This window comes from Theobroma cacao, chromosome 7 (assembly GCF_000208745.1).
Source record: "Theobroma cacao cultivar B97-61/B2 chromosome 7, Criollo_cocoa_genome_V2, whole genome shotgun sequence".
Lineage (NCBI taxonomy): Eukaryota > Viridiplantae > Streptophyta > Magnoliopsida > Malvales > Malvaceae > Theobroma > Theobroma cacao.
In genome coordinates this window covers 13,225,238-13,250,089 of record NC_030856.1, presented here as the reverse complement: position 1 = coordinate 13,250,089, position 24,852 = coordinate 13,225,238, and the positions used below count along the sequence as shown (strand labels likewise).

At 32.0% G+C, this 24,852-nt stretch overlaps 4 protein-coding genes across 5 annotated transcripts; 3 read left to right on the top strand and 1 right to left on the bottom strand.

Annotated features, from left to right (window-relative positions):
• On the top strand, nt 3,111–7,434 carry LOC18594936 (metal tolerance protein 9). The gene is made up of 6 exons (XM_018125091.1): nt 3,111–3,505; nt 5,401–5,513; nt 5,656–5,901; nt 6,098–6,178; nt 6,319–6,549; nt 6,877–7,434. Exons 1-6 carry the CDS (start codon nt 3,304–3,306, stop codon nt 7,219–7,221), a joined length of 1,218 nt encoding a protein of 405 aa, XP_017980580.1. The 5' UTR covers nt 3,111–3,303; the 3' UTR covers nt 7,222–7,434.
• LOC18594937 lies at nt 7,662–9,218 on the bottom strand. The gene is made up of 5 exons (XM_018124371.1): nt 8,946–9,218; nt 8,707–8,870; nt 8,065–8,554; nt 7,887–7,981; nt 7,662–7,764 (listed from the first exon to the last, which is right to left on the bottom strand). Exons 1-5 carry the CDS (start codon nt 9,216–9,218, stop codon nt 7,662–7,664), a joined length of 1,125 nt encoding a protein of 374 aa, XP_017979860.1.
• Nucleotides 13,308–16,288, top strand: LOC18594938 (metal tolerance protein 10). 2 transcript variants are annotated; one of them, XM_018125092.1, is made up of 7 exons: nt 13,308–13,514; nt 13,873–14,037; nt 14,132–14,244; nt 14,343–14,588; nt 15,131–15,211; nt 15,345–15,575; nt 15,772–16,288. In XM_018125092.1, the coding sequence occupies exons 1-7, from the start codon at nt 13,502–13,504 to the stop codon at nt 16,117–16,119; spliced, it is 1,197 nt and encodes a 398-aa protein (XP_017980581.1). In that variant the 5' UTR covers nt 13,308–13,501; the 3' UTR covers nt 16,120–16,288. The 2 variants fall into 2 exon arrangements, with proteins under 2 accessions (XP_017980581.1, XP_007022709.2); XM_007022647.2 differs by having other exon boundaries at nt 13,309–14,037.
• On the top strand, nt 23,109–24,371 carry LOC18594940. The gene is made up of 2 exons (XM_018124068.1): nt 23,109–23,525; nt 23,614–24,371. The coding sequence occupies exons 1-2, from the start codon at nt 23,212–23,214 to the stop codon at nt 24,098–24,100; spliced, it is 801 nt and encodes a 266-aa protein (XP_017979557.1). The 5' UTR covers nt 23,109–23,211; the 3' UTR covers nt 24,101–24,371.

The window sequence follows — 24,852 nt, the reverse complement described above, 5'->3', positions numbered from 1 at the left end:
TCCTCGGCCTCTTGGTCATGTCGCATGTGACAAAAGCATGTTATCTAAAAACATGATCATGTAAGGATTTCACAAAGTTTGCAATATAGTTTAGCTAAGAAATTACCTATGTTATGCCATATAGTTCAAGAATGTCTTGTAGATTAAGAATGCCTATTCCATATAATGTTAAGAATGATTTGGTATGCCATGTGGCACTAAGGGCACATTCCTTATATAGTATAATATGTAGCATTAAAGGCATTTTTTGTTATTTGGTATGTCATATAACTTTGTGGTATATATTGTTGTAATTTTATTTATTGTGTGGTATTTGTATGGTTGGATTTTAATTTCATATAAGACTCCGTTTAGTAACTAAAAAATAACTTAATGAGGGAAAATATTTTTTTGTGTAAAAATATTTTATAAGAAAATAAAACGTTTCCTATTGTTTGGATAAACTGTTGAAAACATTTTATATTATTCGGATTATCCTGTGAAGAATATAGATTTTTCATGAAAGCATTTTTTTGAAAAACTATTATTGTTATTGTTTGGATGATATTGTAGAAAATATTTTTGATTTAAGAAGATTAATATTATTTATTTAATTTCTATAATAATAATTTCAAAATCATGTATATATATATATATATATTGCTTAATAAGTTGTGAATTTATTAAGGATAAAAGTCTTTTATCCAAAATCTGAAAAAAAATAACTCGAAACCCATAGAAGAAAAAGAAAGGATAAGTTGGTGGACTTGTCTTTATTCCATCTCCAAAATTTGTTTTTCACATCTCTAATATTATAAATATTATAAGATACAAACAAAATCAATAACTCGAATAGAGAACTCAACAATGAATCAATCAACAAATCTTACTTTATTCTTTGTATTTTTCTTTTGGATTGACGGGTCTCCACCAGCGGTAAAGCTATCAGCAACAAAAATTTTCAGTGTTGTCAGTTAAAATTTCAATAAAAAGACAGTATAACCTTTATATCTAAGTGCTTTATTTCTTACTTTTGACAAAAAAGAAAAAAAGACATTACTGTTTTTTTTATTCTCATGATTGATTTTTTACGCGTTGGAGGATCTAGTAATAGTAAGTCCTCTTGTGAGTAACGAGTCACAACAACAAAACCATGACAAGGACTGGCACTAGGACACGCACGAACCAGGAAGCATACGCTAAAAGCAAAGGAGGGTGGACAAGGACGGCAAGGTATCCATGAGATGGAGTTGGCAACAGCTGGTGAGAAACAAACTTTTGTGTTCTACCAGGAAGTTTCGTCTAGGGCAAGTGGAGAGTGGTGCCTTTTCCTTGCGGTTATTGAGAAGGAATTAAGCATGCCTCGATTGTTTTTGGTAAGGAAGTATGTAAAGTGAAACAGAGCATAATGTCGAGTAAAATTGCTTCAACTCAGAAAGGGGTATATATGCACAGGTGCTCTGCATTTGGCTGCAAAAGGTCTTTGCTAATCAAGGCTAGCATTATGTACTCAACCATTTCACTTGATCAATATCAGTTTGCCTTTTAAAAAAAATTAGTAAATCCCCTTGTTTCTCTTGTAAAATGGGTTTTATTTTCTATTGGCTGTTATTTGAATTCTTATGGGTTTTTCTTATTTCTTAAATTTCACTTTCCTTCTCAATACTAAGTCCTTTTGAATTCTAATGTTACTTGAGTTGTAGTGGGTTACTTTCCTTCGTAAATTTTCAATCCTCTTGTTCCATCACCACTTGTTTCAGGTTTGCGTTTTGCTTGAATTGATTTTTTGGCATTTTTATTTTATTAATTGATTTGGGTTTTGAACTTTGTTTCTATCTCGATTATATTGCGGTAGTAAAGTTGATTCGGGTGGAAAAGATCGGTACAAAGATGATACCTAAGCCTTGAAGATAATTTTATATAGAAGCAAGTTTTAAAAAAAAAACTTAGAAATGTACACTCAAGCATTTGACTTATTGATTAGTGTATGATTCTCTCATTTAAAAAGTAAACTTCAAATCTCCTTCTCTCAATTATAAAAAAAAAAAAAGAATTTAGAAATTTAATAAGAAATAAAGCTTTCAAATATAAAGATCTTGTTGTCTTTTTGATGAAAATTATAAAAACTATATTGTCTTTTTATGGAAAATTAAATACTATTACCTTTACAAGAACGGTCTTTTAGTGAAAATTATAAGAATTGTATTGTCTTTTTATTGAAAATTAAATACTGTTACCTTTACAAGAACAATGGTAAAACACAAGATTTTGTTTGGTCAGAGTAACCTTTATATGAGAAACCATTATACTACAAGGGATTTATGTAAAATTTACCTTTAAAAAAAGAAAACAGATATTGTAGTGGTACAGGTAGGAAGGAAATTTCCCAACTCGTGGCATTATTGTAAAAACAAAAATAAAAATTGTGGTATGATTTTGACATTTGAAATTCCAAATCTGAATTTTTCGCATTATAAAAACTTATCCCATTATCTATTAGCTACAAAAATATTGTCACAATTTTGATTAAAAAAAGAAAAAGGAAAAGGAAAAGGAAAGGGAAACCTTCTAGGATATGCATCTGGGGAAATGAAGGGAAGGTTGGACCACAGGCGAAACGAGAGGATCGGAATTTGATACCACACCCTTGTAAACGGTCACAACATGCGGCCCTTTGCAGCGTTCTTTTAAGGAATTTATGGGTATATGCTTTTCATCATCCTTCTTTTATATATCATATTCTTCCGTACTTTCAGCGAATAACTACTTACTTCCTCGTCGAGACAAGAAAATAATTACAATATTCATTTTTTAAAAAAATTTGAAAAAAGAAATGAAATAAAAAAAAATAATGAGTGAATAGGTGTCACATGTACATTTTTTTATCTAATGCAAAATAATACTTGCTTCTTCAAAATTTATTGAAACGAATTAGTCTATGATTTGTCAAACAATTCATAAATGAACTCGTAATCACAATTTTCATCAATTTTTTGTTTTGTAATTTGTTTTATTCAATACCTCCAATTCATAAATTATGTCCAAATATTAATTACAAGACACGTGGCATTTTCCCCTTAATTATCTAAATATATATATATATATATGTAAAGAATTCTATGTTGGGAAAGCGTCATCGTTCCACAAAGAGAATGGCACGTTAGGGGCCACACTGTAACTTACAATACGAGTACGCACAAAGTAGGCTCGTCGCCTTCCCCGTTTTAAGGGAAGGAAAGGAGCGGTTTTCGGCATTACGCCAAGCGGTTGTTGTTCAGTTGAGTTGAGTTGAGTTGGTCCTTTGTTTTCCCTAAGAAAAAGAAAATGGAGAGCACTACTCAGAGTGGCATTAATGTTGAAGATTTCAGCACAGAGCTTCTACCGTCAAAGGATGAGCCCTCAGAAGCAGAAGCATCCTCGTCTTGGCGTCTCTCCCTCGACAAGTTTCGCCTTCCCCAACAAGGACCAAGCTCCGGTGCTCATCGCCACCCTGGCCCTCGCATCTCTCCCCTGATTTGTACCCCAAGTAAGTTATTTGTGTTTGCTTTTTGACATCATCAAAGTGAACTGTGGATACCAAGTAGCCCACTTTGATTCCTTTTCTCTTTCCTGTCTTGTGACTGAATTCAATTCCAAGTTTACAACTTTCCTTCTTTTTTTTTATTTGAAGCCAAAACTTTGTTTCTAGAAAAAGAGTTGTGTTTAATTTCTGGTAGAATAAACCGGTTTATGCAATTGCAAATGGATTTTCTTTTCAACTTGCGTTCATTTGGGAAAGTATTCTGCTTTCCTACTGTTGGCGGTCCTTGAACTTGTTATGGTAGCATGTGAAAGGGTCACGAGTTTTGTGCACAAAAACATAATTTAATTCACTTTTGGGGGAGGTACCTATGCTTATCTTTGTTTGTGCTTTGGCATTTGGAAATCTTTTTATATATCTTAACTTTAACTTCAATATATATGTATATATTAAAGGCATGCATGACAAGAAAGAAAGAAACAAGTACGTATCATTAATTTCCACTCAAGACGTCGCTTTCTCCTCTAGGAATTATGAAGAATAGGATATCTTAATTCAATTCACTCACGATAAGGAACCAATTTTACAATTCCATTTTCCCTTCAAACAGAACATCAAATTAACCCCATTAGATACAAGCAAACATTTTGTTTCTGCTTTCATCATATATACCCCAATATATGTATGAAGCCATTAACAACTTTAGTAGAATGAGTTCATGTTTTTATAAGAGAATTTATAAGTTTGTGGTATGTATCTAGCTGATGATAAACATGATCCCATTTCTGAATTAGTGGAATCCTACTTGGCTTGTCTCTAAAAGTTTTAAATTGTTGGGAAAACTTCTATTGGAGCTTGTCCTTATCTTCTTTTCCATTTAGCAAGTTTGGTATTTTTTAATTGACTGAAGCATTATGGAAAAAGGCAAGGCAAAAGTGTGATTTCATTGTAAATGTTTTCCTTCTTTAGCCAAGGGGCCTTTTATTTATTATACTAATTAAACATATATAGAATATTCTTTGTCCCAACGAGATACCAAGATCAGTGTTAGGCCCACTTTTTCTTGATAATTCAGCCTTTTTTTTTTTCAAACAAAGAAAATAAGAAAGAAAAACTTTGAGATAACATTGAGACTTAGGCCAAAGATTGACGTACAAAATTCCAAAATATATCCTGGCTTTGATCGTCAACTTTTAGACCTCGAGCTTTATGATTTAAGGGCTGGTCCTTGGAGAACTTGATGGTCATCCAATAATTGGACCCTTTATGCTTAATTTCTTTTAGTTGTGGTGAAGCAGAAGCAGGCTATTAACAAACCTGTTTGTATATGATCTTCCTAAAATTTAAAATTATTGTAAAAAGTGCTAAGCAAACACTAACTTTGGGACTAATTCTTTGATATTAACAAAAATAATCTCAAGATTTTGTATGATGTTGTTATTCTGTGAGGTGTTTGATTAGCAGTTATGGATGCAAAGGGTTTCTTTTGATTGCATCATAGATTTGACAGGAAGAAGCTGACCAACATTTTCTGACTCTCAGCTACCTACAAGGCTTTTCTAGATTCTTAGCAATTGACAACAATAATGAAGGCAAAAGCTCATAAAATCATCTTTCTTTCTGTTCTTTTCCGTGTAACAGTTTTTTACATGTATAACAGGTAATTATAGTTTCATTTGGTAGTCAGTTTGCCATATGATGTCATGCACAATCTCTTTGATATTACTTCATTTTATATTACCAAGATTTATCTCTCTGTGTTGTTAGTTAATCTGTGTAATGCATGTGTCAATATATATCCATAATTTTGGAGCACTTAGGTTCTGGTTTTGACCTAGCCTTCACTTATGATGTTATGATTTATTTTTTATTGGATTTTCTTTCTTTCAATCTTGACTCAGAGAAACAGCGCAAGGTCTCAGAGTACTATAAAAAGCAAGAGAGGCTCCTCGCAGGATTTAATGAAGTGGAGGCCATGAATGAGATGGATTGTTTGCCTGGAAGCCTAACGGAGGTTGTTTGTTCTTCATTGGTCTTTTCCCCACAATGTTTTGATTACATCTGTTTGTTGTATTACGTAGTAGGAGATTCAAACTATTTGGATCCATTTTTTACAGAAAGCAAAATTTAATCCACAAATACCTTTCTGAACTCAGGATGAAATGAAGCAACTTGCCAGGAGTGAGAGGATGGCAGTCCATGCGTCCAACATTGCTAACGTGGTGCTTTTTGCTGCAAAGGTCTATGCTTCAGTTGAGAGCAAATCTTTGGCAGTCATTGCATCAACTTTGGATTCACTCTTGGATCTTTTGTCAGGATTTATTCTATGGTTCACAGCGAATGCCATGAAAACCCCCAACCGTTATCACTATCCAATTGGAAAGAAACGAATGCAGCCAGTGGTAAGTTACTGCTCAGGTCTCCAGTCTAATATAAGGTTATGATTAATTTCAAAGATTATCTTCTGTTGATCTGAGCTTCACAGAACTCCCTCTTCTGATTGCTTTTTTTCACTTCTTGAACTAATTTTTCAATAGAAATTGGTTTTTTTTTTTTAATTTACAAAAAAATATTTACTAACCAAGCTTGAAAATCCAGGGTATCATTGTTTTTGCTTCAGTAATGGCAACTCTAGGATTACAAATATTACTTGAGTCTGTCAGGGAACTTGTTGCAAAGGTATGCTACTTTGATTTAGTAAACATAGCATCTGTCAGATGCTGCATTTACATAAAAGTTTTTAGTTTCTTTAATCATTTTGATATAGCCACAACTTATTTTTTACTCGTTTATTATTTTTGTTCCTTTTGTGGCTATAGTCCCACCCAGAGATCAATCACAAGCAAGAGAAATGGATGATTGGTATCATGGTTTTCGTGACAGTAGTGAAGTTCGTTCTCATGGTTTATTGCCGGCGATTCAAAAATGGAATTGTTCGAGCCTATGCACAGGATCATTTATTTGATGTGATAACTAATTCTGTTGGTTTAGCAACAGCTGTCCTAGCTATTCATTTCCACTGGTGGATTGATCCGACTGGAGCTATAATAGTGAGTTAAAATTCCTTCTCTATCACACTTTGCTATAGTTATTTAAGGTTCAGTACTTACTTCTTCCATCTTTTGGTAACTAGTATGCCCCTGACACTCACATTTAAATGATGTAATGCTCTTTACACATTGATCAAAATTATAAATTTGCTAGGATTCACTTCTCAGTTTGTTTCCAGAAGAAGCCAATGACAGTTGCAATTATCCAATCCTGGCCATCTGGATGTGACATGCACCACTTTCACATGTGCATATGTTACTAATATCCTTAGAAGCTGATTATAATTTATCCTTAACAGCAATGCCTTGTTAAATCCATAACTGCAGATAGCACTATACACAATGACTACCTGGGCCAGAACAGTGATTGAGAATGTATGGTCACTAATAGGTAGGACTGCGCCACCTGATTTTCTTGCTAAATTGACATATTTGATATGGAACCACCATGAAGAGATCCAACACATTGACACGGTCAGGGCATATACTTTTGGTTCTCATTACTTTGTGGAGGTAGACATTGTCTTGCCTGAAGACATGTTCCTGGGTAGAGCGCACAACATAGGTGAGAAACTCCAGGAGAAGCTGGAGCAGCTACCAGAAGTCGAGCGAGCCTTCGTGCATATAGATTTTGAGTTCACACATAGGCCTGAACACAAGACCATGGTCTGATTATATGGGCACTGGCACTGCTGGCATTGATTTCCAGAGCTTATTAGTGTCTTTTCAATAACCTAGTTTTATTCACCTGTTAATGTACATTCTGCCTGTACTTCCAAATGCCACATAATTGTACTGTTCATAACTATAGATCATTAGCTGTGCATGAAGTCCACTCGTATTTCAGTTGATTGCTATGGGATTATGTTATTTTGCTTGTGTAAACCTTCCTTTTTGTCTGCTAAATTTGATAGATAGCAGAAATAGCTGATGGAAAGCTAGCTTCAGGAAAGTCATGTTAACCAACTAATTACTTGCTCATTTGTCATTGCCAAATAGAAAAGGCAAAAGTTGTTCAAACTGTCTCTTCAGATTTTAGAGGAAATTTAGACAAAGATAGGTAATGATTAAACAAAGACAATCAAGTTAGATAATGAGCCAATGTTCGTCAGTTACTCTGTTAAGTGCAGGCTGCCAGTGGCAAGATGATAGCTGGAACTTTCCAACTCACTCAGTTTCCCAAATTTGTTTTCATATTCGTCCAACAATTCCAGCCTACAAAGAATTCAAAGAGATAAGCTGTAATTATACAAATTGAATAGAAATTAAAATGTAAAAATATATATAGCCAGGATATGTTCTATATGTAAATAAAAAAGGATATATAGTCTCCTCACCAGTATGCCATACACTGAAATGGAGCATACTTGCCATAAATCTCTTCAATATCTTTTTCAATTGTCTTTCTAGAGCATTTTCCCTTGCCATGCACCTGCGACAATGAAAACAGCAGTGAATATTCTATCAAATGTGACAAAGTAGAAGTGCTTCACTAATAAACTAAAATGTCCAGACCATCTTCAAGTGTCTGATAGTTTCACTATCGAAAGGAATCCTCTCATAAAATCCAATGCACATCATTATATTGGAACAGACAAAGGGACCAAATCCTTTGATCTTCATCAGCTTTTGATAAAATCTTTCGTAGGATGTTGTGTCAGAAGATTCTTCAAGTTTGTTGAGCTCAAGTTCCCCGTTCTCAACCTTTCTAGCAAGTTGAAGAATGCACCGGGCTCTGTACCCAAGATTGCAGCGTTCATTTAGATACTTCTCATCAAGGCAAGCTAGTTCTGTTGAGGTTGGAAAATTCCCTATGGATTGATCAAATCCGCTCATTGACAACTCTGAAGTTGAGCTAGCTTTAGTGTATTTCTTATGCTTTAATCTCTTGGTCGAAATTTTCACATTGGAATTGGATGCTACCCTTTTGCGTTGCAAATGAGCACTAGCCAATTGTAGCTGAAGTGCGCAGAGAGCCCGAGCCATGGTCAATGTCCTCTTCCACCTTGTCAGAAATTTGGAATTGTTGTCTATTAGTGACTTTTTCGTGACATATAATGACAGAGAAAGGACAAAAGGATGCATGGATAAATGGTTAATTGCAACCCATAAGATGTTGCATCTTCATCTGTATAACTTAACAAAAGATAATTGTACCCGCAGTTGCAGAGAAGGATTGACTTGACAGCGTCTTCAAAGAAGGAAGGGGAGCGGAAAATTCTACCAAAGCCTCTGTCCTTGGCTGAACCATGCAATGTTTGGAACTCCCTAACGTCTCTCTCATCCTTGCTTGATATCCTTAGCATTCTTGCGACTTGTTCCTATATCATATCAATGGTGAAACGTTATACTTATAATCTATAGGTATATACATGTTGGTCAAAAGACATACATACCATTATAACAGCTTTATCAGCAGAGGAGATAGAGTTCTGAAGGCCATTGACTTGTATAACAAGGAAAGGGTGGTTGGGAGCTGGGTGTGAGATTGTGACATAAACGGAACCAGAAGAGTCTGAGAGTCGAAGAGGGCGACGAAGGGATTTGGTGGAAGGGATCCAAACGTTTGGAGACATCATGAACAAACCATGATTGCACACTGCTTTCTCCATGTTGAAGCTGGAAGAGCACTCCCCTAATGCTACCTGCAACTCTATCAGCTCACCCATGTTAACTAACTGATCAATTGGAAAGCACAATATTTTACCACTGTTTTACTCAACTCATCATGTTCTTGGGAGAATGATTCTAGGTGCTACTGGTTACTTCCTCTTTTATTAGTCTCGTAATTCACCAAAGAAGTCCATGCATGTTCTTTACGTACCTTCCCTATGAGCAACTTTATTTATTAGTCTCAGCCTCATTTACTTTGCATTAACTATTAGATCAACGTCAACGCAACTGATGGCATTTGTGTGAAGTGTTTGAATGCGGGGAATCGAACAAGTAGAGAAGTAGAACACAAGGAGAAAGAAAGGGAGATCTTTCATGTTCAACAAAAGAGGATAAAAGAAAGAAATGATAGTAGTGAATTTATGTTGAAATGGAAACCAATATCAGCCATTAGCTTGATTCATTTGATATCAACGGCTGTAAAATGATGTAAATCTAAAAGGTCTTGTATTTGCTTACAAGTGTAGGTATATATGTATATATGTATCAAGTACATATTTGGTTGGAGAAATGGACCTATATTCACAATAATTCTATGTTTAATTTGTTTCCTTTTATAACAAGAAATGGTTATTTTTTACAAACTCGGAATAGTTAATACCGATACCCATTGTAATAGCTATTTCAAACTTCACAAAATAGAGCTTAAATAGTTATATGGACAAAAATAATCTTACTTATCATGGGAGATTACTAACCCTACCATATAAAATATCTAGTTAATATCTAGTAATGTATTATTAAATTATGGATACAAAATAAAATTAAAGGAGGAAAAAGGACAATGAAAGTAGAGAAACAAATTAAAAGAATCTAAAATAAAAATTATATTATTTAATAATAAATTACTAATATTTTAATAAAAAATAAATTGAAAGATAAAAAAAGCAAAATGAAAATAGATAAAAAATTGAAATAAATATCATATTAACATTTTAATAATAAATTATTAAATTATTAATATTTTAATAGCATGTTAATAAAAAAAGAAATTAAAAAAATATATCAATCAATTAAATAAATCAAACCAAGTGTGAAAATATAAACTTAGATAGATGTGAGGGAGGATTTTGATATATAATATAGATTATTTAGAAATTAGTCTTGGTTTGTATTCAAAATCTAGTCTTTACAATTTCATTATAATTTGTATTAATTATGTGTTAATTTACCAATATGAGTGATGTCTTGTTATTTCCTTCTAACAAATAAAAGTGATGTTTTTTCTTTCTTCTCATTTCTTGGCCTTCTGCACTCTTCTTCCAAGACTAATTTTTGTTAGTCAAATCAATTTTCCAAGTCACATTTTCTAATTCTTTTTAAATAATTTTAGGCTACTCAAAGCAACTTAATTTTTTATTTTATTAAAATAAAATTTTTAAAATATGACATGATGACAGTGTAATGATAAATATTAAAATTAAAAAATAAATTTAAAAGTAAAAGATTTTAGAATATAAATTTTTAAATCATAAATAAGATATACTCGCACTATTCCGTGATATTTATGATGGGTGAAGATTTTGTTGTGATAATATCATGATTTTTTTAAGTGATTCATTGATGTGTATTTTATAAAATTTTATCAACATTTGATAATAATATCAAATTTCATCATGGATACTTTTTATTTATTTATTTTTTATTTTATCTCACTCTATTTCCCTTTCTCTTTTTTTTTTTAAATTGTTTTTTTGCAAACCCTAAATATTAGAAATATTTTTCTAAATTATCCAACATTTGGTAGAATTTTTAAAAAATTGCCTCCCCTAGAAATTTTCAAGAAAATTAGTATTCATAACTTCCTATAAATTTTATCATTGAAACATTTTCTTACATTTACATAATTAAAATTAAATGCTTATGATGCAATCAAAGAAACTCCAAGACGCAATTTATAATTTACAAAAAATTTTAATTATTATATTTATTATTTTATATGTTTTAATAATTATTTAGAAAGAAACCATCCTATAAAAAAAAGTTGACATCACTCCCAACACTTTGGTAAGGAATCATAATTATTTTCACTTTGAAAATTTTAAGAAAGTTAACACTTGTAACTTTTTTAAGAGTTTACTTTTAAAAGATCATTCCAAGTAATTATAATTTTTAATTTAATTAAAAAAAAATTACTTTTCGTAATTAACATTTTTGAAATAATTTCCTAGGTTAAAATATGTGCATGAAAAAATCAATAAAGAAATAATTAAGAATTTATTTTTTTTCATATTTATAGCTTTTTTTAAATAATTTTCCAAACTTAAATATGTGCATGACAGAATGAAAATACATAAATGAATAAATACCTAAAAATGAAAATAGAAACAAAGAAAAAAATTAAATTTCAATACTATTGAGCTACTGAGCTCAAATAAAAAAGGTCCAAAGATACGGCGGACGGTCCATGTAGACAAGGTTACTCTTGTAATTTCACATACCCGTAATGGGCAAATAGGTATTTTAACCTCACTAAAGCGAATTAGGGTTTCTCGTGTCTTCCCCATTTATAGTCCCCCTTCCTCACATCTTCCTTCCTCAGTCCATCGGCTCTCTCTCTCTTCCTCTGTTTAAAAGCTTCTCCTTTCTCTGTTCTTTTGTCCTTCCATTAGATCTTTATTGATTTTCGTTTTATTTCGATTCTTAAACGCCTGTGATGTACATGGTTTTGTCCGTACCATCTGAGATTTTTCTCTTCTTTGATGTATGTAAGCCTAGTTTCTGAGGCACCATTTTTGTTTTATTTTTGCCTCGATTTATTTATTTATAAATTTTCCTTTCTTTTTATGAGGCGGTGATGACGAAAATTATACCATCAAACTATGAGAGCTCATGTCTCCTTGATGTAATCATAAATCATTACTCTCTGAGCCTTTCTATTTTTCTGTTTGTTTGTTTGGTTTTTTTAGAGTTTTTCAATGGAAAAGAAGGCAATAAATTAGAGTCACTGTTGCGCTTAAATTAAAATAGCGACTTCAGCGCTGTACGTTGCCGATACCCATTTGGGGCTGAGATTCTGGCATTTTCCCTTTTTTTTTTTCTGTAAGTTTGATGCATTCAGATGCCCCTACATTTTGGAATTTATATATTTGTTTATTTTCCGTATTTTTTAAAAAATAAAATGAATTTAGAAAGAGATGAATGGTGAAGATGGAAGTGATGATTATTTCCCCAGATGATCGAAGCTGAACAAACTGTGCGATTGTTTTTCTCTAATTCGTTAGAGATTCCAAGCCAGAACTCTGATCCATCTTCACCTCAATTTTACATTATTTTCTAATTTTTAATTATTTTTTTCACTTTGTTATAGGAATTAATTAGTGTTAATTATTGTGGAGGTGATGATTATTTCCCCAGATGATCGAAGCTGAACAAACTGTGCGATTTTATTCTCATTTTCATGAGAATTCAAGCCAGAAATCTGATCCATACTACTTTTTTTTTATTTGCATTTCTGTTTTATTTGAAATATTTATACTAGGAAATTCCAAATTAAATGGCATTAAATATTTGACTCTAAATTGTGATGAAAATGATAGGCCCTCAAAATCAAAATAAAATTGTGAAGATTAAACATATTCGTCAACATCTCTAACCAACGAGTTTAACAGTTGTCTGCCATTGCTTTCAAAAAGTTTCATCTCTGGGAAAGGTCGACTTATGTAATTGATTTTTATACCAACTTTTTTGTATAATTTTGTATAATAATTGCAACAATAATTATTATGGTTTTGTATAATAATTATTGTAGTTTTTACAAAAATAATTATTTTGTGTTAAAATTACTATAGTTTCGTATAACGATTAAAAAACAAATTTTAGAAAGAAAAAAGTGATGTCAGCAAATGTTAATGATGAAAATTGAACAAATTAAAAAATAAAAAAATTTAATTTACACAAATTATCAACAAAGTTTGATTGTGTAATTTAACAGTTGATAAAAAATTTACTATACTTTAAATATAGAATTTATATTTTATTAATGATAATTAGTTAATTATTAATATTTATTTAATTTAAAATAAAAATATAAGAGTTTGATTAAATATAATAAAAAATTAGAATTTATTTGAATATTTTTTAATAATTCAAAAACTTATTTGAGTATTATTCCTTTATTAATTGGGCTGCATTCGGGATGATTATTTTATTAGTTTATCTTTGTTGTTGTGCAGACTGAGCTCACCTGCTGTGCTTGCTTGTCTTTGTCCAATTTGATCAGTCTAAGGAGTTTCCCCAAAACAAGATCAAATTAAAAGTCCAACAACATAAAACTGAAATGTCCTATTCAGGTGTGAACAAGGAAATTATATGCCTAGATTTTGATTCCTTTCATACGTAATACATTATGTCAGCCTTTTTTGCTCCAATAAGGCATGAGACAAGTGATACTCAAATTCATACACAGTTAAATACCATTAATAAAAAAACCAAAACCAACAGCAAAGTCTTTGCTGCAAACGACATTCTCCATGCTTGCATAATTCATAACATGGTAAGCCATTGTGCTTTTCCGTGAGTGGAGCAGTTGTGTTTGCGTTCATATCTTTGGAGCAGTTGTGTTTAAAAATTTTCTTATATAACTTGCTCTTCCCCTTCTAAGAAATCTCTTGTTCAAGGAAATTAAAATGGCGAACAACCTTCGGACAGATTCATCAGACTACCGAACGGAGCTTCTGTCACCTGCTCCGGCTGGAGAGAATGACACTATGGCAACTGAACAAACTTGGCGACTCAACATGGATAAGTTTCACCTTCCAGAGAGACGAGTGGAGTCTTCTTGTTTTAGCCTTGGGGCTTTTATCAAGGTTTTAAGTAAGCAATTCCATTGATCTTGTTCATGGTCATATTTACTTGGCATAGTGTTGCAGAGTGCTTGGACCATTTGCAATTGTGTATCCTTTTGCAGGGAGACAGAGAAAAGTTTCAGAGTATTACAAGAGGCAGGAAAAGCTTCTCAAAGGGTTCACTGAAGTGGACACATTTAATGAATTGGGCATTTTGCCTGGGAGTTTGACTGAGGTTTATTGGTTTGCAGTTTTATTTGGATTTATCCTCTTTAACTCCTTAGAATTTGCTAAACATAACGTGCTACGATGCAAAACATATGTTTATTTCAGGAGGAAATGGACAAGCTAGAAAGGAGTGAGAGGGTAGCAATATATGCATCCAATGTGGCGAATTTGGTGCTTTTCTTAGCAAAAGTTTATGCCTCTGTGGAGAGTAGATCATTGGCAGTCATAGCATCAACCTTGGATTCTTTACTGGATCTCTTGTCAGGCTTTATTTTGTGGTTTACTGCTTATGCAATGAGAAAACCGAATCAGTATCGCTACCCTATTGGCAAAAATAGAATGCAACCTGTTGTAAGTCTTCCTTCCTCAGAAAAAACTTAAATTGGAATTTATTTAGAGCTATCAATGCACTAAAGATATGAAAAATATTGTTATGACAACGTAGTTTGATTAGTGCTTAAAATTTTCCCGTTAAAGGAACCTCATGTCCTTAATGTAATTTAATGGTTCATTGGTTCAAGTATGGGAATTATATAATTTCAGTCAACTTCATGATTCATGCCATGTGAGGTCATATATATAATTAGNATGATTCATGCCATGTGAGGTCATATATATATATAGACGGCAACCTGTTGTAAGTCTTCCTTCCTCAGGAAATACATAAATTGGAATTTATTTAAGGCTATCAATGCACTAAAGATATGAAAAATATTGTCATGACAACTTAGCTTGATTGGTGCTTAAAATTTTCCCCTTGAAGGAACCTCAAGTCCTTAATGTAGTTTAATGGTTCACTAGTCCAAGTATGGCAATTATATAATTTCAGTCAACTTCATGAATCATGCCATGTGAGGTCATATATAAATAAAAACTTTTTATGGCTTGTGCAGGGAATTGTTGTTTTTGCATCAGTAATGGCTACTCTTGGATTGCAAATATTGTTTGAATCAGGTCGAGAACTGGTTATGAAGGTATGTGAGCTTGCATGCACCAATTAACTACTCTAAGTTGAAGTTTAATTACAAAAAAAAAGGCTTTGGACTAATAAGAAAAGAAGTGTTAAACTTTGACCTTCTAACAATGAGCAGTGATTATGAATTGCAGGCACAACCAGAAAGGGATCCTGAAAAAGAAAAATGGATGATTGGGATTATGGTATCAGTGACATTGGTAAAAGTGGTGCTCACGGTGTATTGTCGCACGTTCGATGACGAAATCGTTAGGGCATATGCTCAAGATCATTTCTTCGACGTCGTTACTAACTCAATTGGTCTAGGAACAGCAGTGTTAGCTATCAAATTCTACTGGTGGATTGATCCTCTTGGGGCAATTCTTGTAAGTTCATGATATACATACACTTTAATATGTTAAATTTTTCTGAAAATACTCATACGTATGTTGCATGATGGAACTAGATAGGATACTTTAAACGTCAAGGACATGGTCACGAGGATGTGACCTAACAAATTTAAAGAACATGAGTTGAACAATGACAAGACTATATATACTAATTAAACTATATATGGTGCAGATAGCATTATACACAATGGGGAATTGGGCGAAGACAGTGATGGATAACGTTTGGGCACTAATCGGGAAGACAGCACCGTCAGACTATCTAGCGAAGCTGACATACTTAATATGGAACCACCATGAAGAGATTACACACATAGAGACTGTTAGAGCATACACATTTGGTACTCAGTATTTTGTGGAGGTTCACATAGTTTTGCCTGAGGACATGCCTCTTGGCCAAGCACATGACATTGGACAAACTCTTGAAGATAAGCTTGAGCAACTTCCTCAAGTAGAGCGAGCTTTTGTTCATGTGGATTGTGACACCATTCATCCTCAAGAGCACAAGACAAAAAGGCCATGAGCATTAGGATTAAAGTTCACTTCCAAGGACATGAAGCGATTACTTTTTCCACACTTTATAATAGCTATTACAATTTTTATGCATCAAGGGCTTGTTAGAAACCGTGTATTATTTGTTGTATTTATCTAAATAATTAATGAACAACAATTTGAGTGGAGCTATCACAAAATGAGAGTAATATTATTGTATTCAATATATGATCACTTGTTTCATGAACAAAATAGTCAAAAGGATCTTAGAATGCTTGGAATGTGGAAAACTAGATGAATAGAATGACAAATAGTAATGCCACGGGAAATGAATCCGTATTTCTATATTATCGCTTAAAATAAAAAACAAATGAATCAAGAACGGTTTATAGGCAACTAACCAGATTATATGTCGTCGAAGAATACAGTGAAAATTTCACTCCAACCACTCGATGTGTATAGGTGTCACTACCAATATTCTATGTTTAGGTGTTGACCGTTTAATTGAATCTATCTTTCCTAATGGGATCTATACTTGACTTAGATTCATTAAAAAGGATAGGTTCTAGTTTATGAAACAAGTTTAGGCTCGGGAATACAATTACGCGTGGAGAAGGTATTAGTCGATGGTGGTAGTATGCCTTATAAGCCAATCAAATTGGTTGTAGTCAAACACCATAAAAGCCTTAGCTTCCATACCAGTTTAGACAAATAAACTTAAGGCATGAACCATTTTTACCACCTGTTACTTAGTTTTTGCCAATGAAGTGCCCACCATACCAATCGGTTGTGAAAAAAATTTCTTCCTTATCTCCATTTGTATTTAGCCCAAGTTTCTTACCCAATCTTTATACTTCTTTGGCTTCCTGCATGATTCACTCGTTCCTATTTCTTATATCCCATCAGATAGGGATTTGTTTATCACTGACATATCCTCTTCAATCTCCACACAGGTACCCTTCTACTTTTTTTTTTCCATTCCTTTTCTTTTTTTTTTGGTTTTTTTTTACATTGATTTGTTCTTCCACTTCACAAGTAAGGAATATAACATGTGCTAATCTTTGAGTATTATTGATGCCCCGTCTCAATAATACAATGATTAAGAGCTTTTAGGAATAATGTTTTGATACATAAAGATCTCATAATTGTATCCCAATACAATTCATTTGTAAGACATATATAGTTCTATGGACTTTATCTATATAAATATAAAGGTAATTAAATCACAAACTTATGAATAAAGAACTACCTCAATGTTATTATGAATAACAAAATGTCATACATAAATATCTCAAAATTATAAATTTGATACAATCACAAATTAGCTTGTAGGACTCATACTAACATTTTTCTACTCCTAAATCTACAGTTTTGGGTTTTCTCTCAATAGTATTTTTTCTCTTGCTCTCCTCTAGGTTTGTCTTGAAAAATTGTGGCTTCTCTTTTTTCATGGGTTGTTGCCTCTCCCCACTTTATTTTTTTCCACATCTTGTATTTATATGGAGTTGAAGATGTCATTCTTGGCGCCTCAGCTGACCATTGGATCGCATCATCTTGGCCTTTGCCAGGTGCAAGAAATTGCACCTGGCAGAACGCATTTTGCATGTCATGGTTGTACGATTTCTTTGTCTGCTTGTGTAGCCAGCTTTCAAATTGTTCTCTCAGTTTTGTATTAATCCTATTTATTTGCTTAATTTGATTAAATTTTAGTGTTTGATCCATTTTTATCTTAATTGTTTTAACAAAATCTATTAGTGAAAAATTAGAATTTGGATTTGGCTTAAGCAAGACTTGGAATTGTTAATGGCCCAAAAGAGAGCCCTTTAAAGAACTTAATTCTAACCTTAGACTCAATATCAGTTCATAGAACAAATACTAATAATAAGAGATTATGAAATATAAATTAGTTTAAATAAATAAAATTGTGTCTACACTTTTATGTCTTTCTCTCAATCCCAGTTAAAGTGAAACAAATGTCATGGGCTTATCCTTATCACTTATGGGAACATACTAATTCTCCAAGGATAGACTCACCAATAACTAATAAGCACTAATTAAACTGTCCATAGAAGTGTGACTTATAAATCCAATAATCCAAGACCATGACGACATGACCTAAGATAAGACAAAATATATAATAAAAACTACTAAAAGGTATTGTATATATATGCTTTTTAGCCTAAACTTTTTATATACATGAACATGTTAGCTTTTTCTTTTTTTTTCCCCCAGTGGTTTAATCCTAGATCTGTCCCTGAGAGAAAATTCTTCAAGTTATAGGAAGAAAAAAGGAATTTGAAGAATGAGTGTTGATTATTTCAAAATTCTTCATATGGATCGAAATGCAAAAGATGAAAATTTAAAGAAAAGGTGTTCAAATTCTTTTAATTTTTTTATTAAGGTTTTTGAAAGAGAAAAGAGATAACATATTTTTTTTTTATAGAAGAGGTTATTTGTGTCTAAAATATTTATTTATGTTACGAATATTTTTGTTATGACTGAATTCCCTACGTTTTTGAATAATATTCAAGGTTATATGTGGATTCATATATCCATCTTGTGAACTATTTAGATATTTTATGATTTTAATTGATTCATCAATTAGATGGTCACATGTGTGCTTATTATAGCTTGCAATTTGGCATTTGCAATCATTCATTTGCAAGCACATTTTTTTGGTTATGTAATTAAGATTATTTGTCTTGATAATACTAGTGGATATACATCTCAAGCCTTTAATATTACATATTAGTTGAAATAACTATTGAACAACCTGTTGCTTATGTTTATATACAAATGATTTAGCAAAATTATTTATTAAACACTTTCAACTGATTGCAAGCTTATGAAACTTAAACTCCCAATGTTGACTAAGGGGCATTCCATTTTGGATGCAACATCATTTGTATGCATAAGGCCAAACAAGTTATCATAAATTCTCCCCTATACAATTGGTTTATGGTCAAGAACCAAATATTTTCTATTTAAGAATTTTTGGATGTGCGGTATATGTTTCAATTGTTCCACCACAACGCACAAAGATAGGTCCTCAAAGGATGTTAGGAATATATGTTGGATATGAATCTCCATCTATAATTAAATATCTAGAACTCTCAACATGAGATTTATTTACTGCAAGGTTTGCTGATTGTCATTTTGATGAAAAAATTTTTCCAACATTAGGGGGAGAAAATAAGTAGCTGGAAAAGGAAATATCTTGGAATACATTATCATTATCTAGTTTTAATCCTCATACAAATCAATGTAAACAAGAAATTCAAAAGATAATTATTTTGTAAAATATAGTAAATTAGTTGCTAGACGTATTTACTAACCTAAAGGGAATAACTAAATCTTATATTCTAGCTACAAATGTTTTCTATTAGTACTGATGTCCCTATAGGATAAGGCACGCCAGAAATGTGGAAATCAATCGGTTCCAAAGATAAAATCTTCGAAAAAAAAAAAGGAGCAAATATTTAAGATGGTTAGAAAGAGGAAGCAGAAACTCTAGAAGAGACCATTGACATAATTTCAGAAGAAATTCAGGTACCTGAAATTAGTGAAAATGAAGAGATCTCAATAAATTATGTCATGATGGGAAAAAGATGGAACCGAAATGAAATAAACGTCGACGATATTTTTACATATAATGTAGCGCTCAATATTATGAAAGAAAATGAGGATCTTGAACCCACATTTGTTGAAGAATGTAGATATAGAAATGATTGGCCAATGTGGAAAGACACAATCAAAGTGGAATTAAATTCACTTACAAAACGTGAAGTTTTTGGACCTGTAGTCCGTACATCAAATGATGTAAAACTAATGAGATATAAATGAGTATTTGTGCAAATATGAAATGAGAAAAATGAGATTATGAGATATAAAGCACGGCTTATCGCACAATATTTTACCCAAAGATTTGGTATTAAATACGAAAAGAGATATTCTCTGTGGTGGACACAATTATAATTCTATATTAATTAGTTTGACAATAAATGAGAAAATAAAAATACGTCTAATGAGTGTAGGTACAGTCTATTCATATGGCTCATTTGATATCGATATCTATATGAAAATCCTTGAAGGATTTAAGTTGCCTGAAGCACAAAATTTGAATTCTCGAGAAATTTATTCGATTAAATTAAATAAATTTTTATATGGATTAAAACAATCTAGACATATGTAGTATAATCGCTTTAATGCATATTTGTTGAAAGAAGGCTATAGTAATAATCCTATATGCCCATGTATTTTATAAAAGGGGTTTAGATATGAATTTATTATAATTGTTGTTTATGTTGATGACTTGAACATTATTAAAACTCTTGAAAAGTTATCAAAAATCGTGAATTACTTAAAGAGAGAATTTGAGATGAAAGACCTTAAAAAAAATAAAGTTTTATGTGGGTTTTTAGATTGAACACTTGGCAAATAGAATTTTTGTCCATCAATCAAATTATATCACAAAAATGCTAAAACGATTTTATATGGAGAAAGCATATCCATTGAGTTCACCAATAGTTGTAAGGTCATTAGATGTAAAAAAAAAAAAAGACATTTTTTGACCTCGTAAGGATAATAAAGAACTTCATGGCCCTGAAATATCATATCTTATTAAAATTAGAGAATTAATGTATCTTGCTAGCAATACATGACTTGATATAGCAATTGTTGTGAATTTATTAGCAAGATATAGTTCTTTTCTAATTTGAAAACATTGAAATGAAATTAAATATATACTTTGATATCTCCGAGGAACGATGGATATGAGCTTATATTATTTAAATGCATCAAAATAAAATTTAATTAGTTATGCAAATGCAAGATATTTATCAAATCCATACAAAGCTCGATCCTAGACAAGTTATTTGTTCACACATGGAGGTATGGCTATTTTATGGCATTTTATAGAGCAAACTATAGTTGCTACTTCTTCTAGCCATGCAAAAATTTTAATAACTCATGAGCAAATCGTGAATGTGTCTTTTTAAGATTTGTAACTCAACATATTCAAGAAACATGTGGCTTGTCAACTAAAAAAAAAATTTCAACAATATTATATGAGGATAATGCTGCTTGCACAGCACAATTAAAGGAAAGATATATTAAAGGCGATCGAACAAAACACAAAGTTTTTCCTTATGATCTTTAAGAAAAGAGTGAAATAAGTGTTCAACAAATTCAGCCAAGTGACAATCTAGCAGATTTGTTCACTAAAGCCCTTCTTACTGCAACATTTGAAAAGTTGAAATGTATCATTTTAAAGATCTCTATAATGCAGTTATCAGGGGGAGTAAAATACGGACTGTACTCTTTTCCTTCATCAAGGTTTTTCTCACTGGGTTTTTCTTGATAAGTTTTTTAATGAGGCAGTATTTCATAAGCGTATTCTTGAAAAAATTATGTACTATTTTTTCCTTCATTCGGATTTTTTTCCATGAGGTTTTTTTCTTGTAAGGTTTTAATGAGGCATATTCTTAATACAATGGATATTTAAGGGGGAGTGTTATGAATATTTTTGTGAATATCCATTTATATTATCTATATCTAGATTTGACGTAAATTAGATTAGATTAAGATTTAATCCATCTATTCTTAAGTGTTATCTTCATCTCGTAAATTCAATCTAGATAAAGGGTTATTAGTTTATAAATAGGCCCCTTCACTTCATTTGTAAAGATACATTTAAATAAAATCTTCTTATTTCCTCTAAATACTTTCTTTCCCTTAAATACTTTCTCTTATATTTTTCTTATAGCTGTTTTTTTAGATTTAATTCATAACAATTTAATATTAGATTGCATTTTTTTTAATTGTTGATTAACAAGGTTATCAGCCAAAGGGCCAAATATATCATTTTAAAACAAAATGAGTCAAAGTGTCCTTTTAAAGTGATTAGAGGGGAGTTTTTCAATTTTACCTCTTTTAACTCCCAATAGTTTAGTCTCTTTTCTTGTTTTCTTACTTAAATTAGCACAATCACTGTTTAAAAATAAGTTTCTTTATATATATATATATACTGTTCTGTTATCATATTTTTTCTAATTTTTATTGTTTAGTTTGAGAAATGAGGAATTTTCTTTTTTTTTTTTTTGTGATAAATGTGATTTTAGACTACTTAAAGGGAGGTAGCTCTCTACTATTATGTAAATTTTAGTCTGCCCGTTTTAAGATTTCAATGTAAAACCTTCAAAACAGAACTCAAGTTTTAGTTGGATTATCACTTAGAAGAGTAACCATTTATCAAATAAAAAAAGAAAGAATAAAAACAAAAGAAAATGTAAAGAGTAAGAAGATGCTGTTGATGGCATATTCTTTTAAATTATGCTCTTTCTTGTCCATATTATCCCAAACAAGATTCTTCCTACTCCTCCCCTTTCTAAATTAATTTAGTAGTACCTATGAATTATTATTTATTATTTTTATATCATTTATGAATAGTTGAGCATTGAAAATAATAAACCAAAAACATATTAATTATTATTAAATATGGCAAAGAAATTTCAATTTATATGACATTTATTTTGAAATTTTTTGTACTTAGAGGCAATCAAATTTGACTTTTTTTTTGTCTCTTTGCAAAAGAAGAAGGATTATTCTTTTATTTTTACGGAAATAAAATGAAAATACTTAAATGCAAAGTTGGTTGAAAATTCCAATATGAATTAATTTTGTAGATACAAGCATAAGAGAATTTAAAAGTTTCGAATTAGATTTTTTTAAAAGATATAAAGAATATTTTGATAAATTAATTTTTTATTAATTAATACATAAATTGATAAAATAATAAATTTTCATAGATCAAGCTAGTGAATAATTTTTGGACGAATTTATTGCCAATTTGATTAGAAGAACATACAAAAAAAATTGTAAAAGTTGCACCAAATTGCGAAGAGGAAGAAAAAAATAAATAAAATAAAAAACCCACAAAAGCCTTCAAATTTGGTCCACGTTCAAGCCTTGAATGAAGCACACGTTCCACTTGGCTTCATGGCAATGTTTAAAACCACTCAAAATCTCAAACCGTACCTTGTTTTCAACTTCACAAAATCGTCTCCCTTTCTTTCTCTCATGAGAAGCTAAGAGCTTTTGAGACCAAACAATTGGGAAGGCCCCCATGGCTTTTCTGCTGACTAACCTTTCTTCTTCTCTCCTCCTTCAAACCATAACTTGCTCTAACGATAGAGAAAAACCCATTCACCAACCACTGCTTTCCCGAACTCCCAAGCTCTCCTCTGAAACTCTAACTGTGCAATCCCCAACCCTCCAAGGCTCCCAGGTTAAGGTTCACTCTCCCTCACTTCACCAGGACAAGCACCACCAACCCCACCAAAGAGATGAGTTTTATGTCAACCTAGGACTTGCTGTTAGGACTCTTCGTGAGGATTTGCCTTTGCTTTTCACCAGAGACCTCAATTATGACATTTACAGGTAATTTCTTCTTCTGGGTTTTTCTTTTCTTCCCTTGGGAATTCGGGATTTTGTTTTTTTGAAGTTTGTGTTTCTCTCTTTTTTTCAGGGATGATGTTACTTTTGTAGACCCTTTGAATACATTTTCTGGTATTGAAAACTATAAATTGATCTTCTGGGCTTTGAGATTTCATGGTAAAATATTGTTCAGAGATATTTCCCTTGAAGTTTTTAGGATTTGGCAACCTTCAGAGAATGTCATATTGATTAGATGGAACTTGAGAGGTGTCCCTAGAGTTCCATGGGAGGCCAAGGGACAGTTTCAGGGTACTTCAAGGTACAAATTAGATCGAAATGGAAAAATCTATGAGCATAAGGTTGATAATTTAGCATTTAATTTCCCACAGCCGCTTAAACCAGCAGCCTCGGTGTTGGATTTAGTTGCTGCTGGCCCAGCAAGTCCTAATCCAACATTTCTATGGGGCCCTGTGGACATGTATCAATCTTCTTGGATTGAGTTTTATCGTGCAGTTAGACAGACATTGGATCGAGAAGGATATTTGCTTGCTCAAGATGGTTTGGCTACTTGTTCATAGTCTGAGTTACTTCGTACTTAGTGCATATGGTGAAATTTTATGATATATACGTGTATCAGCACATTACAATTTTTATAATGGATCTGGAAATAGCTAGTAAAGGTTTTGTATGTACATAGGCCAGAACGCTGGAGAGTATCATGTAATTCTTGAGTTGCCAGAGGAAGACAAGCCTGGGGATATTTGGTTCAGCTCTTAGAAGGCAATGTGTATGTATACAGAATCTTAATCTATTGATTTAATTAGAGCTTATATTATATTCACTTGGTTACATCATTGAATATCATAATTTGCTTTTGGATTGAGTCCACAATCTGTTGTTGCTTGCATCAAGACATGAGAAGGGTGAGAAGTAAAGGATGGATAACAGGCTTCCTTTTCAACAAACTGCCTATTTCTATGATTGCAGTTTAGAAGGAAAAATCATACACTTATGCTGTTGTTCTCAGAGTTTATACATGTATCAAAGCTCTCTAATTTCAAAAGTTACAGGACAGAGTTCTGTGAGAAGTGGAAACCTTTATGTGTGCTATTTATTATATTTAGAATGAGTAGGAACAACATATCTGTGTAGTGTAAAGCTTTCATTTTCCTACTATGTCTATCAAGATATTAATGTCTTGTTGGTCAATATTGCATCTCTAGCTTCTAGTTTAAATAAGCATATACTTCACTGTAAATTATTTATACGGAAATAGATCTGCATTTAGACATATAAACTGGGTTTTATAGCATGTGAGAGGTTGAGCTTT

Coding starts and splice junctions, on each gene's coding strand:
- LOC18594937 (XM_018124371.1), bottom strand. CDS start 9,218: ATGGGTGAGCTGATAGAGTTGCAGGTAGCATTAGGGGAGTGCTCTTCC. Junction 8,871..8,945: donor CTGATAAAGCTGTTATAATG/GTATGTATGTCT, acceptor GATATGATATAG/GAACAAGTCGCAAGAATGCT. Junction 7,765..7,886: donor TTTCAGTGTATGGCATACTG/GTGAGGAGACTA, acceptor AATTCTTTGTAG/GCTGGAATTGTTGGACGAAT.
- LOC18594938 (XM_007022647.2), top strand. CDS start 13,851: ATGGCGAACAACCTTCGGACAGATTCATCAGACTACCGAACGGAGCTT. Junction 14,245..14,342: donor TGCCTGGGAGTTTGACTGAG/GTTTATTGGTTT, acceptor TGTTTATTTCAG/GAGGAAATGGACAAGCTAGA. Junction 14,589..15,130: donor AAAATAGAATGCAACCTGTT/GTAAGTCTTCCT, acceptor TGGCTTGTGCAG/GGAATTGTTGTTTTTGCATC.
- LOC18594940 (XM_018124068.1), top strand. CDS start 23,212: ATGGCTTTTCTGCTGACTAACCTTTCTTCTTCTCTCCTCCTTCAAACC. Junction 23,526..23,613: donor CTCAATTATGACATTTACAG/GTAATTTCTTCT, acceptor TCTTTTTTTCAG/GGATGATGTTACTTTTGTAG.
- LOC18594936 (XM_018125091.1), top strand. CDS start 3,304: ATGGAGAGCACTACTCAGAGTGGCATTAATGTTGAAGATTTCAGCACA. Junction 5,514..5,655: donor TGCCTGGAAGCCTAACGGAG/GTTGTTTGTTCT, acceptor TTCTGAACTCAG/GATGAAATGAAGCAACTTGC. Junction 6,179..6,318: donor TCAGGGAACTTGTTGCAAAG/GTATGCTACTTT, acceptor TTGTGGCTATAG/TCCCACCCAGAGATCAATCA.